Genomic DNA, 18,130 nt, shown 5'->3' on the forward strand with positions numbered 1-18,130 from the left:
GTGATGCCCTTTGTTTTCATCACATTCATTTCTATGTATGGAGCTCTTACCCTGTCCAGTGAGTTTGTCCTTGTCACAAAGACTTTGAAAGAGAAAGGAACCAGACTGCCCACCACATGCTTTGGACATCAGTCAGCCTGTTGGGTCCAAGGTCCACGCCACAACTTCACCTCTTTGAGGAAGGGAAGGAGGACCATGGCCCCAATTCTTGAGGACAAAGCTTGGCTCATTATAATTCCACAGCATTCAGTTTTCTTTTCTTTTCATTTCCATTGTGATGGTCATTGTATGTTATTGCCTGTCAGCTCATGAAAGTCTTTCCCTGCTCCTCTGAGTTCTTAGTATTCCATTATATTCATACACTACAGTTGGTTGAGCCATTCTTGAATCAGTGGGCAGCACCAGGTTTCAGGTTTATTTAAAGTTATTTCTGTTCAGCAAGATTAGATTCTGTCCAGAATCAACACACAATCTCATTAATTTCTTTAGTAGGAATTTCATTTAAATTCTTAGGTAATATCATAGTAGGTCTATCACATACAGTGGCTTAGAAGGTAAAAGAGAAGACTATTTGCAGGTAGATTGGGGTTGTTGATGCAAGAAGAACATTAAGTGATGTTTTAACACTGGGGAGAACCAGTGTTAAAAGGAGGATACTAACAGTAAGGGGCTTTGAAACACTCTGAAACCAGGTTAGCTGAGACCTTGTTTCTATTTTTGCTCTCTTGCTAGGGACTTCTAAAGATCCTCAAGTGAATCTAAGACAGCATTGATTTCTGAGTTCCCTGAAAAGCTGCAGCTTACTTGCCTGCTCTCCAAAGGGCCAGAATCCTGAAGGGCAAAGGAGAATGTCATTGTAGAATGCCTGAGCCTCATCCCATAGCCCTCAGCCTGCTCTGAGTGTGTACACTTGTTCCCAGGCTGCCATGCACTCAAGCCTTATTCCAACTTTAGAAACATCACTTTTTTTTTGCAAGTAGTAAATGCAGAACTTTTAAGAATGCTGATAAAGCTCTCAGAACAGTTAAAGGATAGCATAGAGACTGAATGAAAAGCAGAAATGGATATTTGATTGTGATTCTGGACCCCATAGCATCTTTGAAGAGTTTTTCATAGTGAATTATGTGGCATCTGGTATATGAAAAGTTGGACATGCATAAGTTTGTGAAGCTGACAGGTTTTCAGTATCTTCGTCTTTGTATGCACAAGCAGAAGTCAGTGATCTGTTTACCTAGGTCTCACCTGGAAGCCTAAAAACAAGGGCTCTGTTTTTAGGGCTTGGTGCGCCTAAAATATAGGTAGGAAAAAAGGAAAAAGGAAAATGGTAAAATCAAAGAGGAAGAAAAAAAGGGGAAGTTAAAGATATATCTGTGTGATGGTGGGGAGTAAGGGAGCCCCAGCAGCAGCAGCTTCAGACCCCACATGGTTCCAAAGCCTTTTTTTTTCTCAAGGAAGTGCTAGGAGACTCATCAGGAAAACTCTTGATTTTTAAAGGACTGATATGAAAACTGCTTTTCTTTCTGAACCTCATTTGCCTTATTTCTAGCAATTGTAAATAGCATAATTTCTTCCTCACAGGGCAGTTGTAATATGGGTCAAATCAGATGCTGTATGAGAAGTATTTCATAAGTACAAAAGCACTTAGATATTTGAAGGTTACAAAATACTGTCCTCCCAGTGCTATAGTGGGGACAGTAGTATGAGTATCCAGATCTATAAACTGATGGGCAGAGAAATGAGCTAAACCTCCCAGAGGAACTTGTAGGTTCCACCGCCATGTTGGAGAAGTAATTCAGGGCTCATGCAGTTTGGTCAACCTAAGCACTTGACCATAAGCGTTTTATAGCTTTAGTTGTCTAGTTCTGGCTAGAGAGGAGCAGACTTTATCTTCCCAGTCTTGGGGGAAGGACTGTGACACACCTCTAGTCATGCAGAGAGACCTCGAGGCCTGTCTCCTGAGCTGAAGCCAATCTTTAATCACACCCAGCCTGCCTGATTCTGTGGACAGATCGGATCCTAAGGGCTGTTTAACCTTTTAGTTAGAGTCAGGGCAGTGGCGTTCATCTTCCTCAGAGATCCTTTTGCACAGATGTGAGAAACACACTCAGTCTAGGAATAAACGATACTCATTGAAACGCCAAGAAGGTTTTCATTATAATTTACATTTATTCTTTCTAAATAGATGAGTAGCCCCCTTAATGGAGTACAGCTTGTCCAGACAAATACAACCCCTTTTATTGGCTCCCAATTCGAATCTCCTGCCTTGCTCTCCATTGGCCAGATGTAGCACCCTGAATTGCCGACATCATGCTCCCCTCAAACAGCTGGTTAAGTTATTCGTACAAGCTTCTAACCTTTTGCCTGATCAGAAGCCTGATTCTGCTAGATCACAACTCTGATTAGAACCAGTCACCTCTGACTTACATCCTCCTATCACTCAAAGCTAGGAGGAGTACTTTTAATCCTGTGGAAACAAAATTCCTCCTATTCTTTCCCTTAACAGATAACTGTTTGGGGGTCATCTTTTCCTCTGATGAGATCCTGGTTATGCCTGTTACTGCCTGGGTGGCACTGGGCAGGTAAATTAACTTCCCTGGGTCTTAATTTCCTCATTGGCAAAAGTAAGGGGGCAGTCCTAGGTGGTCTCTTCCAGCTCTAGAGCTATGACCTTAAGGAGTAAAATACACACCTTTCTCGAGTCTTGTCTGTGCACCCGATACTTTAGAAGACCTTGCTTAGTTGAACTCCAGCAGCCTTTTTTGGTGCCCTTGCCTGGAACCAAATCAATCAGTCAATCAACAGACATTTATTGAGTGGGTCTCTGCCTTCAAGGAGCTTATGTTCTGATGAGGGAGACAACATCTACATGTTGGGACAATGAGATGGCACAGTGGGTAGAGCACTGGGCTCAGGAAAACCTGAGTCACTAGCTGTGTGATGCTGAGCAAGTCAGTTAGTGTCAGTTTCCTCATCTGTAAAATCGGGCTGAAAATAGTCCCTGCCTCTGAGGGTTATTGTGAGGAACAAATGAGACAGTAATCGTAAAGGGCTTCATCTCGTGTCTGGCACATAGTTTGAGCTATAAAAATGTTAGCTGTTATATACGTACATAGAAACATATGGCTGTTTACTGGCTTCTGTTTGTCCTTTGTTCTCAAAGAGGACTGTGACATCAGGGAGGTGATGCCATGACATGCAGGGGAATTGGATTTAAGGGAGGCAGGGTTGTGTAAAGTCCAGCCTCACTTTCTCCTCCAGAGCTTTCTGGGTCCAGTGGCCAGATATGGATCAGGACAACTGGATGCAGTGGCAGACCTTGGCCTTTTCAAGCTAAGATCTTTAAAGAAGGGTTTTCAGTTTGACTGAGGCAGCGCCCATTCAGTGACTAAGGCTTAATAAAAAAAATGCATCAAAGAATGGCCTCTTTTAAGAAAAAAATATAGGAAGGGAAGACCCTCAGAGTTTCTAGCCAAAACAGAAACAATTGTTATTTACATTCATTCTGAGCCAGTTGGGACCCAGACAATGACCAAGTAGGGCTTGGGCTAGGACCAGAGTGATTTGGGATTAAGGCTGGTTTTTAAGAGAAAAAAAGCAAAACAAAAAAAAGTTTCAGAGATTAAAATTTACATTCCCTTTGGGTAGAGCCCTAGCAGGTAAAGGTGTGATTCCCTGTGTGGAGACAGAAGAAAGAGAAGAAAGGAAAGAGAAAGGAAGCAAGCTGTGTACATATGTATACATATGTATATGCTTATAAATAAAAAGAAGGAAGCTTTAGATGAGAAGACACTAGTAGTTTTCTTCCTGAAGTCCTTCAGGAAATCTTGAAGGAAGCAAGCCATAGATGTAAGAGGTGGAGGTGAAGGATGAGCCTGTTCTAGGCATAGGACACCAGAAGATAGAGAAATAAAAAGTAGATGGGTATGACTGACCTTGGAGACTGCAAAGGTGGGAAGGAGTTGGGTTAAATGCCCAACAGAGGCTGCAGTTTGGTCCTAGAGGAGATAGAGAGCCAGTAAACCTGATCAAGGAGTGACTTGTGTAGACCTGCACTTTAGGAAAATCACTGGCAGTTGTGTGTAGGGTAGATTTGAAGCAAGGAGACAAATGAGGAGGTCAGAATATGGTGGTTCAGTGAGCATGCAGAATATGTGTATTTACTGATTTGTCAATCATACGTATTTCTGTGTTAAAAATTGTTTTAGAAAGACACACACACATACAGAAATTTAAAAGGGTCAGATAAAGATGAAATAATGTCTGCTCTTAGAGCCAAGGAGATCTGCTGGATTTTATTAAAGGGCTGGGTTAGAAGCAAGGAAGAATGATGTGATAACTAATGCCCCTTATTCTCTCTCTAAGGTGGGGAACCCCCCCACCCCCATCAGTATACAGAGACTGATGGGTTTGGAATCTCGTTGCAGATGTCTGAGTCCTTTTATACTATTGTGCTTGGGGTCTTAAAGTTTTTGTTGTTGTTCATTGGCGTACTTTTTCTCCTCCTGAAGGAAGGAAGTGGCCCGTATATCAGAACAAGCAGACTAATAATACTGTAGTCTGCTGAACTCAAAGCTGACTCTTCTTGACTTTCCCTCCCCCAGGTATATTAGAAATCTTTTGAATTTTGAGGCAGCCGTTGTTGTAAAGGAAAAAAATCAAAATGTTTACTCTGCTTTGCTTCTCCTTTTTCCCAAATTGATTCTGGACCTCTCTTGGTGCTTCTTTCCAGGAGACTCTTGGTCCAAGCCCCTTTTTTTCCTCAAGTTTGTTGGGCTTGTTTTCGATCATTTCTAGAGGCATTACTAAATGTGAATCTTCTCATCACTAATGTTTCTTTCACTGTTCTTCTTTGCAGTTTTCATTGAGTTACAGGGGGAGGAGGTATTTATTCTTAGAGTGGGAAAGTGGTTTAAAATTACCTGATTTTTTTTTCCTAGATGGTATAGCTGCATGCTTGGAAAGAAATGCAGTCTGGCTCCGTTGAAGGAGGAGCTACGGATACAAGGGGTAAGTCCTATTCTGTTTCAGCAGTAAGGGAAACAAAGATGGTGTGGGACCCCAAGCGCAGGCAGGGGCTGTGAGCAAGCCGGTGCTCATCAGCCTATGGAGAGCCCCTGAGATTCAGAAAGTGAAGGCACAAGTGGAGTGGGAAAGGAGCTGTCTGTCCCAGGGTTGAGGCAGCCCTACAGAATGGGCTGGAACATCCCAGCAGGCAACTACAAAGGGGGTTGGTAGGGAGGGGAACGATAGACCAGGGAAGGGGGTGACTCAAATATATTGAGATATAAAAGAAGTCTTGAAAGGAAAGTATTGTAAGCCTCTTCACTAAGCAGAATATAATAGGGGTTAAGACCCAGAGGGAGAATTCAAAAAGGTAAGTTGGTAAGTTTCGTGGCTCCATGTATCCTGTTTCACATATTCGAGCAGATGGTATGGATTTGGGAGAGTTGGCTCAGCTTACTGTGCTGGGGAACCTTCCCTGACAAAGTGGAAGAAAACTTGAATTAGAAAACCTGTCCGGCTTCTGCTGGGGCTAAGTAAGTAAACTATGGGAATAGGAAATGTTCTTTCCATTTTTGGCATGACTGGAGCAGGAAAAAAGGCGCCACGCTGCATTTGAAGCAGGAAGTCATTGGCAGTCTGAATTTGGTAGTTAGGGAATTGTTTTTGGAATTCTAAAATTTTAGACATCTTGCATGTGCACAGTCCTAGGGACGTTAATTTTCATTCCCTAAATTAATTGCAACAAAGGGCTATGTGAATTGACCTGGTGGTCACAATGCAGTGAAGGTGGCAGCAGTTTGTGGGGCTAGAAATCGGCCTGATAGATTTCTGTAGCTTGTTGCTGCTCTTCCTCCTGCTTCTCACCAGCACTGTGCTTCCTTCTAAGCCCACATTTCATAAGGACCACCTTACACATTCCTTGCTCATGAGCCGGGTTTGGATGATAAAGCATTAGTGCCTTTGAGTTGGTTTCATCAGTCCTCTCTTGAGTTTAAGGAAAGGTACCTGCCCTCAAAGCCCCATTTTTAACTCTGTATTTGATCATATCAAGATTAAGGGATGATTAAAACACTATAGATGATGGAACTGTTTTGGCTGGTTTGCTTCATTGTCATTTGATGATATTTGATGTCTCTCTCACAGGTCCCCAAAGTCACCCACACTGAATTCTGTCAGGGGCGAACAATGAGATGGGCTTTGGCTTGGAGCTTTTACGATGATGTGACAGTGCCTGTAAGTACTGACCCTTGGATTCTGCTGCTTAACCTGTGGACACGAGGTGTGTTAGTCAGTCATAGTGTGCCTTAGATGTCCTACCACTTTTCTGGAGCTTCTGAGCTGCGCTCATTTGTTTCCTGGGCACTTCACATTGGGTCGAAATTGAAATGCTAGCCTCTAAGGCTGCGTTGTCCTTTGACTCCTCCTTCCTCCCCAGATTTGTGCAGTGAAGGCCAAGATAGCTTACAAATTGAAAAGTCAAGATAGCTTTTAAAAGCAATCTTTTACCCTGTTAAAATTGTACATTTATAAAATTCCTTTAATGAATGTTCCCTTTAGCCTTTCCTTCTCTTCTAAGGCATTTGTGAACATATGCTGAGGGGCTTCTGGAAGATCCCTAACTTTAGGCTTGAACTCTTAGAGTGCAGGAAGGACCTGACCCCATACAAATTTGAAAATATGTTCCTAGAATTTCACTTTGTAGGCTTTTTTCTGTCACTTAGAGAATATCCTCTACCTTAACCCCATGAGGATGGAGCAGAAAAACAGTCATTGGTGGCCACATTTCCTTCCTCAGCCTCAAGTTCTTTTCAAGGCTGGTCCATTGAGGTCCAGAGAGGTAACAGCTGATCTGAGGAATTGGAAGGTGACAGCAGTTAGTTTTCTTTTTAGTCTCAGTTTTTCCCCTCCTGTATTTCACATCATTAATCAAAAATATTTGGTCCATTGGATCATAGATTCAGATTAGAAAGGGCTTTTGACAGATTATTTAGCCCATGCCTCTTTATTGTATAGACAAGGAAACTGAGGCCCAGAGAAGTGACTTAGTTAAGGTCACTAGATATTGATTGGGATTTGAAACTAGTCCCTCAACGCTTAAGTCCAGTTCTTGTTCCAGTGTGCCATGCATGCTGCTAATTAAGCAATTTATCGCCTCCCTCAGCACACTTCTACACTCGGGTGTTCATTCAGATGATCTTTTGTGAGTGTCTCCTCTATCCATGATGCTCCATGTAGGGCTGGTACTTGGAGGACAGTAGTATCCATGCCCTTCAGGCTTCTGCCCTTTGCTAGGCATGCAGAGGCTGCTAGAGACTTCCTAACTTCTCATTTGTGTCAAAAGCCAGTTCAGGGGGATGCTGCCTGTGTTGGAGAGCCTTTTGGATCCAAGTCCTTTGGTGCATGCTGCTGCACTTAGGGATGGGAATGGAGCAGTTGGCAGCCATTACTGTGTTGCCTGTGGTGTTTTCTGAATGGCTGAACTGAAAGCAGGAGTGGTATAGTTCTGGGGCCTCCCTGACTCCTTTCTTCCTGTAGGGCTGCTTGGCTGGATGGGAGGAGGCCAGGTGTATTGAAACAAAGTTTCTTGCTTCTGTTTTGGCAACCTTTGAAGGTGTTGGAAGGTTGCCTGAATGCACTCTAGATGATTGCTCTCCTAATTTATGTAGAGAACTCATTGGTTGGAAAGGTGGCTTTGGTTGAGGCCTCCCTCCCTCTGCCCCCAGCTGTGAACGCAGTTCTGTCTGTCTGTGACCAGACTAAGACCTCTAAGAACCTTCTGAAATGGAGGGCACAAATGGCGGGCATAAGACTTGCCCCTAGTGGGGGCAAGTGCCTCCCTAGCAAGGTGGTACAGTTGATAGAGAAACTGCCCTGAAGTCAGCAGGATCTGAGTTCAAATTTGGCCTTACTAGCTGGGTGACCCTGGGCAAGTCACTTAACCCTAATTGCCTCTCCCCAGAAAAAGTCTAAAAAAAGAAAGAACTGAGAGGTCATCTAGTCTCTTGCCCCCAAATGGTTAAAGGTGTTCTTAATGTGCTGCTTTCTTCCCAGGCTGACCCAACAGCTGCAGTAGAGGCAAACAGCACCTGCTTCCTACATCCATTGGCACCCCAGCTAGAAAAGCTGATAATTAGTTCTGGCAAAGCCCATGCTAACTCAGAGACCAGAGTCTTCCTGGCCTCTGTGTGTCTGTGCTTTGTGTCTTGAAAAATTGGTGAAGTCTCAGGAACTCCAAAGTGCCCTGTTTATCAATCAGCAGCTGATCTTTCAGAAGTGGCGGCCAGGCTGCTGCCTTGCCTTCTAAGGCCTGTTCAATTTCTCAGGATGAAGGAATGCCATTTGCTAAAGGTTTCAAATTTTTCCTATGCCAGAGTACTCATCAAACCCTCCTCCCCCCAGTTAATACCACATTCCCAAGCATTCCATTAGATGCACTTAATGTACTCCGGGAAAAGTGGCAGTTTCTGATTCGTAGTAACCCAGCAACTCTGTGTGTGTGTGTGTGTGTGTGTGTGTGTGTTTATGTGTGTGTGTGCACGCACTCTCGCCTGCTTTTGCCTGAACATACCCAGTCCCACTTTCTCTGGGGGTGGGCTGAGTGAACAGAGAACATCATATGGTTTGGGGTTTGGTTGTAGTTGTGTTGTCCTTTAGCAGCCTCCCCCTCACCCCTGTTATTTAGAACCTCTCACCTCACTTAGCCCTGAATCTGGCAGAGATGGGGAAAGGAAGCCTAGAGAGAGTCACTTAAGCAGAAACATTGGCCTACTTCTTCCTTTCCTTTTTTTTTTTTTATCTTAACCATTTTAGTGTAAGCATGCAAGTTTCTACAGCAACTTCTGTTTTCACTTATTCCAGGCCTACTGACTCATTTCTGTTGATGCTGAACGTTAAGAAAAATCTGATTTTTACTGCCAAGTCAAGTGCCTTTGCTAAGCCTGTAGATCCTGTTGTCTGGATTTATCTTAGCAACAAAAAGACGGGTTCTGATGTTGATAGATTTTTGCAGAATCATGTCTGATGAGGGAACATATTTTAGCAACTGTTCTTTTCAGAATTCTAACAAGAAGCTTAGTGTTTCTTCTTCGGCCCATTCCTTTTCTGTAGTTACCCCAAGGGGGAATTACTGCATTTGTGCCCTTTTAGGAAGTTTGATACTTGGAATTTAAGGAAATCTCAGAGTTATCCTAACGATTGCCAGTGTGTCAGTTTAGTATAAAAAAAATTTGCAGAATAGTAACTAGTTTACTAAACTGAATTTTTCACTTCTAAAGTGTCATATAAGGCAATAGTAAGTTAAAATTCTGCAAGAGTAGATACGGTCCCTACGTTACTGACCCTGCCACTGTCTCAGGACACGTTGGCTGGAGGAGTTATTGAGTGAAGATCCTGCTTTCTGTCAACTTTCTATCCAATTCAGCAAGTATTTGTTGTGTTCCTAGAATTATAGGGAACAGAAGTGTCTAGGACCTCATCCTCATTCTCAAGCAGTTTTTTCATAATTTTGGTAGAGAGAAAAGCCAAGTATCTGTTGGGTTTTTGCAGGAGAAGACAGTAAGTAACTGCCGGCATAAGTGATTCTCATTAGAAAAGGGAAAAACTAGTCTGGGCTAGAGGTGCCCTGAGATCAAGAATGGGTGGAATGTGGGCAATAGCCAGAGAGAAGGAGGGAGCGTTGCAGACACGGTGGCATGATGGTAGTGGAATGGCTCGGCATGTTTCTGGTCTTCCTTCTTAGCTTTTTCTTTGATTTGGTAACAATGTAGGAGGTCAGGCCTGTGTGCATTGGTATGGTTTCCATATAATCCGTTGAAATCCCAATACAAGAAAAAGGGAAGAGAGAGGCCAAACCTTCTTATTCCTTTAGGCCTGTTGTCTGCTTTCTTCCAGAGCCCTGGCGAGTACTTTTATGTATTTGGATTGCTGCCCTGCAGCACAAAAAATGAGGCATATTGAAAATCACAAATCATACCCCCTTAAACATTCTGCTTTCTTTCAGGACAGTGGCACAAGACTGAGTTTTTAATACACCTGACCTTCTGCAGCTGCGGATAGTGGGTTTTTTTTTTTTATGTTAAGGACTTTTCCCCTGCCTACATTGTAACCTACATTAGTGTAAACAAGACGATGAAAGGTAAAAACAAGAGCACAGTAGGTCAGAAGGATGTCTTAAATGCCTGTTATATGTCAGATACTTCCTAGGCATCTGAGAAGAATTCATATTTAAATTTGGACATTGAGTTTAATTTTTCCCTGACTACTCAGGCCACAAATACATCACAACATCTATGATCCTTTTAAATGTTGTCCTTTTTCTCAGAGCTTCTTTGGGTTTTAAGTCTTTGAAGGTGGGTTTTGGAGCAGCCCATAAGTCATTCAGAGCTATGTTTGGTGAAAAAGGTAAATAACGAAGCTGGGTCATAGTCATACCCCAGCTGAAAAAGAGCTGTGACTTTTATCTATGAGGGTTTTCCATCTACTGACAGTGATCACTGTCCCTTCTTGTCTTAGTGAGTATGTAGCATCATTAGTTATAGTGTTAAAAGCAAATTCTTCCCCTGCTGGCTAATTTTTCCTGGTTCTCAGATGACAGTCGGCTTCCAGGACTGTGCTCCAAGACTTTTCAGCTGTCTTTGAAGAGAACCCTGGTCCACCTCTGTTCCATGATGGGGATTTGGACTTGAGTGGAGAAACTGGGTTGTGTTCTTCTAAAAACGAAGGTGTGGCCATAAAATATTGAGGTTAGTTCCTCCTGTGAGTCACTTAAGCAGTTTACATTGGCTCAGACTTGAACTAAGGGGTAGCTGCACAGCGATTGCTTTGAAGGGGCCAGTGTGCATTGGGTTATATAAATTCTGGCAGGTTTCTTTTCTTTTAAAGAAAATAACTCAGTACGTAGCTTTTGTCAGTTAGTATATGCTTTAACTGCCTGCTTGGCTGTTTTCATGGTACTGACGTGGATTTCTTTCAGCTCTTTGAGGGCTTCTTTGTTCATTCAAATATTTAAGTTCATACACTAGATCTTACTGGGTACGTATGCACATAGTAGGCACTCAATAAGATCTGAATGAATCAAGTAGGACTTTTCGATAAAATGTGCCAGCTATGTCCACTCAGAAGTTCCAATCTTTGTTCCCCCTAAAGTGTTGGCTCTGGTCCTCTTGTCCCCCTAAGGAAGGGCATCCAAATTCAGTTTCTGTAAAGAGTGGCAGAGAACATGCTGTGTTGCCAAGATGAATTTTTCTATTCCTACCTCTGTAACAACTTCAGAGGCATCGAAGGGTGCAGGACTCTTTGCTGCCCATCTGATGCATCCCCTCTTACCTCAGTTGTCCTTCTGGGCCAGTCTCTTGCTTCTACCAACTCCGCTTCTACCAGAACCTGGGCACAAAGAGTCGTCATTCTCAGGATTTTTCTCAAGTAGCCTTCTCCCCCTTACCTCCTTCCCCTTCCCCTCCCCTGCCTCTTCTCTCTTCTTTCTATTCTCCCTTTCCCTCTCTCACTCTTCTTTTCCCCCTGTGCTTCTCTCTCCCTCTTTTTGAAATCAGAGTACTTAATTCTCTTCTGGTTTTCTTGAGAGTTGCTGTTATAACAAACAGGCCAGGGCCATATGTCACAATCTGTTAGCTATGGGCATCTCACTTAGACCTCATTCATAGATATTGTTAAATCTATAAATGATGGCAAAGGTGGAAGTGTAAGGAATCTTAAAACTTAAAATGTATAGGTTTTAGGTAAATTATTGAAGCAAACATATTTGTTATTTTAACTTATTGTAACACCCCTCCCCCCAATTCTTTGTGTTCTGAACAGTGTCGCCAAATAGCAAATAAAATTATTGTGTAAACTACTAAATCCACGCAGTTTGTGATAGAAACAGGCATCCTTTTTGGAGGGCAAATGACCCAGGGGACTGATTTCATGCTGTAATTTTAGCTGCACGGTATTATGGGGAAGGGGTCTTCTAATCTGACATCAGTTGTAAAGTGGGCTCTGGTCCTTTGCATTAAACTGGATTACCCAGTTGTAAAGCATTGATTTTTATAGACTTTAATATGTTGAATTATTTAAATGTGCCTTGCCTGCTAAACTAGATTGTTGCTGTTTGAGGATTTGAAATAGAGCTCTATAATGATGACTTTAGATCTTAATGTTAGCAAAGTAAGTTAAATTTTAATTGCTGATGGAGAAGAGACAAAGCCATCCATAAGATTTCCCATTCATTGGACACTTGTGAAGAGGCATGAAACGATCTTTGTGGATAAATTTCTTAAGACCTGCCCTTGCTATTTATTGCATTTAATGAGACCCTGCTGAGTAAAATAAGGATTTTCAGTATGTCAGAGTGACCACATCAGGATGGGGGGAGGAGTATTGTTCTGACCAATGTTAAAGTTTATAATCATTAATTTATATGAAAACCTTACTTGGAAATTTGTCAAAGAATGAAATTGTCAGCCTCTTGTCTAACTTCAGGACTGGCTTAAAACTCAGTTTAAAATTTTTTTTTTCTTTTTAGTGAATAAGCAGCTGTTAGCAAATTTGACATTTCTGATGACATAATGTCCTAGAACAGAACTCTGTGTAGTTAAGATCAGAATATGGAGCCCCATTTGGGACAGGGAAGTTCTGTTATTTAAACCTAGATCAGCAGTTTAATGTTTCTGTCTTGTTGGATCTGACCTCCCTTAGGCTTTGGAAAAGCAGGTAACCACAGAGGAAGATCAAATTAGCAAGATTTCTTTTCCTCTATCCATTTCTAGAATGGGGGAGGGGGATCCTCTGGGAAATCATACTTCACTCAGAGAGAAACAGTATTCACATCAAATGGGTCAGGACCTATTAGTGACTAGTAGTTTCAGGAAGCAGCACTGCTGCTGTCTTTTATCTCCATGTTTAGCCATACTCTGGTCAGGCATTCAGAAGAACCAAAGTGAATCCCAGGCAGGGCACATGGTTAGTAATTTCTGCCAGTGGGATCTGTGTGTGTGCACATACACACATATTCTCTGTCTCTCTAAGGTTTAAAGTTGAAACATGGAACTTGATTCTGTTGCCTACTTTCAAATACAATGTAACTAGTTTAATACTTGGATTTTTATATTCTTGGCCAGAAGATACTTGAAAGCTGCTGGTCCACTCACGAAAGGTTACTTTTTCCCTTTCTGTGTTATTAAGTCATTACTACCCTCAATGTCAAACCTGAATCTGTCAGATCTTGTCTGAAAATATTAGCTAAACAAGCCCGGGCTTGGGCACGGCCCAGAGCCATTGTTCATCATTTCCCCAGAGTGCTTTGGATTGGCTTGTTTCCTCTGTTTCCATCCCTTTCTGGTAAACTCAGTCAAACCCGGTTGTTGTTACTGTCATTGTCTTAAAGCATTTCTTAATGTTACGATCTTTTGTTTAATCTGCTTATTAACTTAGAGATAAATCTTAAAGAGTTATTGGAAATCGTTACATTGGAAAATCCTCAGGTATAGAAATATCACAGCTTTCCCCGGGTGTCTGTATTGGAGAAGGAAACTTGCAAACTCAGAGAGGGTTCTTTCTTGTACTGTCAGTTTTCTGCCTAAAACAATTCTGATCTAATAAAAATGGTTCTGTCTGTAACACCCCTGGACCTTCAACGAGTCATTGGGCTTTTTGTTCTGTTTCCTCTTCTGTGAAATGTGGGTCTAGGATTGTCTGAAAATAGCATTGGTTCTTTTTGGAATAGAAGTGTTTCAAAATTGTTTGACCTTCTGGTCTTTGTGTATCACTCTGCTTGGTCTCCAGTGTCCCTGTTCTTGTCTTCATCTTTGTATTGTTTGAGTTTTAAATCTCTGATCGATTCTGAATATAGTAAGGCATCTTTTGGGGGGGAGGGGGAGCTAAATAGCCATAAAATGAATTTTTAAAATATTGCTTCTGGATAAGACCAATCTAGGGAGATGCTTTCATTTTTAAGAGAAGAAAAAATATGGTGACGTAATTGAACTTGAATGTGGAGTTTGAGTCCCTCTAGTGGGTATGGCCAGGAAAGATTTCGATTCCGTGCTTGAGGAAGAGGAAGGAAAGCGATGCCAGGCTTACAGGCTTAATTGGGGTAAAACCAGCTTACAAGGTCAGCATTTTCATGGAGATTTTGAGAGATGAAGAATCCATTGGTTCCATTAAGGATCGTACCTGTATGCAGCTCGTTAGCTAGCCAGCTTGTTCCTGATACCAGCAGGATTCAACATGTGATACCTGTGGCTCTCATTGGTAATGAAAGACAGACCTTGGAAATCTCCGGCTCATTCCAAGGTTCTGTTGACATTGAAACACAGATTAGAAATTGATGATCAGGATGCATGCAGTTCCTTTAGAAAAGGGCATATTGAGTCTCCAGAGCTCTTGTTCTTTCCTAAATGAAGTCCTGTTTCTTGCATGACACCTTCCTTCACCTCCCCACCCCCGCCATTAGTGCTCTTCCTTTTCCCACACCTGAAATGGCTTAGTATATATTTTATATTTACTTCTCTGTACATAGCCTCTTCCCCTAGCTCCTTAAAGAGCAAGGAGTATTTATTTTTCTTTGTATCCCCAACTCTTCGTATAGGGCTGTCATTGTCTGGCACATATCAAATCTACTGAATTGAATGGAATGAGTCTATTGTTTACCGAATTATTTTCTGTCAACTAAGGTGTTAGTGAAATTTCACTCTGTGTGTGTGTGTGTGTGTGTGTGTGTGTGTGTGTGTGTGTGTGTGTGTAGATGGATGGATGGATATTTAGGATAATTTTTATCTACTAATCCCATCCTACCCCTCTTCTTTTTCTTTCAGTCACCTCCATCTAAGAGAAGAAAACTAGAAAAGCCTAGGAAGCCCATTACATTTGTAGTATTAGCAGCCACAATGAAAGAGTTATCCCTCAAAGCTTCTGCTGTGGGCTTGGAGACTGTGGAAGGCATAGCAGTTATTACAACGTGGCTTGAAAAAATCCTCACTGATCTGAAGGTACCTGATTTAGGAGACGAAGATGTTTCTTCTGATCTGTTTTGGGGGCATCAAGAGGGGATACAGAGTTGATGTCTGTGAAATTTTATTTTTTCCTCCAAATAGGTCCAGCATAAACGGGTTCCCTGTGGAAAAGAGGAAGTTAGTCTATTCCTAACAGCCATAGAAAACTCTTGGGTTCATTTAAGGAGAAAGAAAAGAGACAGAGTGAGGCAATTGAGAGAAGTTCCTCGAGCCTCTGAAGACTTCATTCAAGCTATGGAAGAGGAGAAACCTATTCCCAAAGAGATTGAAAATAATCCAGATTGGGCTAAGTGCCCTGACGAGAGCTCCCCATCCAGGCCTGCCGTGTGTGGTGCTGAAACAGCTGTGTCTGAAAGTCACCACCCAGACAATAGCCAAGAACCAATGGAGGAGGAAGGGACTGAGAAAAAGGGAAGGACAGAGGTTTTAGAAAGTGTCAGGGGCTCTTTCTGTGCCACTGAGGAGTTAGATGCTCTTGAAGAAGTTGCCAATACAGTGGCTGAAAGAGAGAAAAATTCTCAAGGGGCTCCCGGACATTATCTTTTTAAATGTTTAATAAATGTCAAGAAGGAGGCAAATGACGACACAGTGGTAGAGATGCATTGGGTTGAGGGACAGAACAGGGACTTAATGAACCAGCTCTGTACGTATTTACGCAACCAGATTTTTAGGCTTGTTGCTAGTTAGCCACAAACAAATTCCTGGCACAGCTGGGTCAGTCCAATGTAGGGCAGCTTGCCTTTTAGAACTTCTTTTTACTAATTCAGGAGAAAAATCAACGACACTAGCACAAATTTTTTTTTTAAGACAATTCTAGTGAGTCAGCCCTGGGCTGGATGTTTTTTTGTTTGTTTAGATACAGGGAATCACTGTAAAGTGACACCAGAGGAAATGTCCTGGATGTTAGTAACAATAAAAAACTACCAGGAGGCTGGGGTTGTAGATGGATTTAAATCTCTCTGGCTTCGTGTAGGGCTGGCTCTCCAAGGCCAGAAGCTTGTTTGTGTAGCATCTGAGGTTTAGGTCAGGCATCTGTTTCATTTTGGCTGAGCTGGCACCTTGGCCTGCAGGGATATGCTGTCTTTCAGGCCTTCTCTGGAGGGTACTGCTACGGAGAGGCAAGTAGGTTTCATTATCTCCTCTCAAAAGACAGATCACTTGGCAGGCTCAGGGGCTGTCTTCATGAGTCAGCATCTAAGACTGAACTTGCTTACTAATGTTCTGATTGACCCTTCACACAAGTCCCATGCCCCGCCCCATATCTCCAAATAAGAACCTAACCTTAGGGGTCCGATGGTGAGTTAGGGCTAGATACAACACAAGAACAAAGAGCTTCTGATTCATTCCCAGGAAGATATGCCTCAACCTGGGTTTTCTTGATGATTAGAAATTGGCAAGAGGCATGTGCTTAATGAGTAAAGAAGAGAGTCATGACTCATCTCTTTGATGCTCTTGCTCCAAAACCTAAGAGTAAAGCAGTATTCTCCACTCTGAGCCTGGGACGTGTTCTTTTAGCAGCATTAATTCTATACAATTTTAGAATTATTTTCAAATCTCAACCAAGATTCATTTGGTTTGCTCACGCCAAGTGCACACACACGCGTGCGCGCGCACGCACACACATATATACATACTTAGAATATTCAGAAATGAAAAGGGGCAATCCTATTTCTTGTTTCAAGGGGCTTTCTGTGATTGAAGTTGTCAGAAACTAGGAATACACATTTGTTGTCCAAGTAGTCTGTTGGCAGTCAGGTGGTGGTCATTTTTTGACAGGTAAATTGATGCTGCTTGAACATTAGTCTAAATAGTCAACTCTAATCCTCACTATATTTTCTTACTGTCAGTAGAATTTGGATTCCTAGTGTAATCATCTTCTCAAAACAAGCGTTCCATTAAGAATGCTTTGGGTTCTGTTAGGGTTGGAAAGGCTGGGGTTTTGTTTTAAGCACCATGTGGGACCCCCAGGTCTTCTTTCTCCAAGACTAGCTCTATATTCACTAGGCTGCGTTGTTCCAATTCTGAGGTTTTATCTAGAGCACTATAGATATCTGTCACTCTCCCTTCCTCAAGGGAAACAGAGCAAGCACTGAGGTTTTTTAAGAGTAGGGTCATGAAAAAGCCACCTTGAGCACACATGGGATTCCTTTGCCCAAAGGTGTCAGCTTCATTGTTACAAGCCTGTACCTGTGATTTTCTGTCCTACAATGTTAGAGCTAGGAGGGACCTCGAAAGCATTTCTTATACCCCACTCCCTTCAGATACCCTCCATTGTACAGATAAGAAACCAGTATCAGGGCCAGGAAGCTAATTAGGAGCAGTGCTAGGGCTAAAACCCACATTTTCTGACATTAGGGCATATAATTCCTTGTGTTTGAAGTATTCATTAAATGATAACTTCATATTTAAAACAGAAAACAGTATTTGCTGTTTTTGTCATAGAGAAAGGGAACAAGTAGTTATAGAGCACTTATTGTGTGCCAAGAAACTTTGCTAATTGCTTTTACAGTTCTCTCATTTGATCCTCCCAACCACCCTGTGAGGCAGGTGATCATGAGCCCCATTTTGCAATTGAGGAAACTGAGGCAGACAGGTTAAGTGACTTGACCAGGGTCACACAGCTAGTAAATTTCTGAGGCTGGAATTTGACTCAGGTCCTCCTGACTCTAGATTCAGTGCTCTGTCTACTGCACCATCAACTCTCTCTGGAGGATAGGATTTTAGAAGGAAAAGGGATCTTAGAGGTTCTGTGGTCCAACCCTTTTGTTTCTCAGGTGAGGAAATTGAGAGCTGGAGCTGATAAGTGACTCAACCAACATCTTAGTAGGTGGCAGAGCCTGTGGCTCCCGATCCAGGGGCCTAGTAGTATTGTGGGGGATTCCTAGGCTGCCCCAGGTTCTATGGGACGCTGTGTGAACTTTCCCATTGAAGGCTTTTGATTTTGGAGGAGTTAAACCAGGATTATACTTCCATTTAAAATCATGTGGAAACAAGTTGGAGCTTGTCTGTATTTGAACCCTTCTTGATTTTAAATGCCTCACAGGGAAAGATTAGGCTACTTTTTGGCTCAGATAAGCTGGCAGTGTTTTCCCCATTTATAGAACATTGAAATATCTAAG

General features: G+C 42.3%; 1 protein-coding gene across 2 annotated transcripts in view; it reads left to right on the plus strand.

Annotated features, from left to right (window-relative positions):
• Positions 1-17,424, plus strand: part of METTL16 (methyltransferase like 16) — a 46,799-nt gene extending 29,375 nt beyond the window's left edge. For both annotated transcript variants that reach the window (XM_036767800.1, XM_036767801.1), the window contains 4 exons: positions 4,938-5,007; positions 6,148-6,237; positions 14,814-14,987; positions 15,093-17,424. In XM_036767800.1, coding sequence (XP_036623695.1) covers positions 4,938-5,007; positions 6,148-6,237; positions 14,814-14,987; positions 15,093-15,698 — 940 coding nt within the window. In that variant the 3' untranslated portion in view covers positions 15,699-17,424. The remainder of the gene's footprint in view (positions 1-4,937; positions 5,008-6,147; positions 6,238-14,813; positions 14,988-15,092) is intronic.
• The last annotated feature ends 706 nt before the right edge of the window (positions 17,425-18,130 follow it).

The sequence above is a fragment of the Trichosurus vulpecula genome, chromosome 7 (assembly GCF_011100635.1).
Source record: "Trichosurus vulpecula isolate mTriVul1 chromosome 7, mTriVul1.pri, whole genome shotgun sequence".
Classification (NCBI taxonomy): Eukaryota; Metazoa; Chordata; class Mammalia; order Diprotodontia; family Phalangeridae; genus Trichosurus; species Trichosurus vulpecula.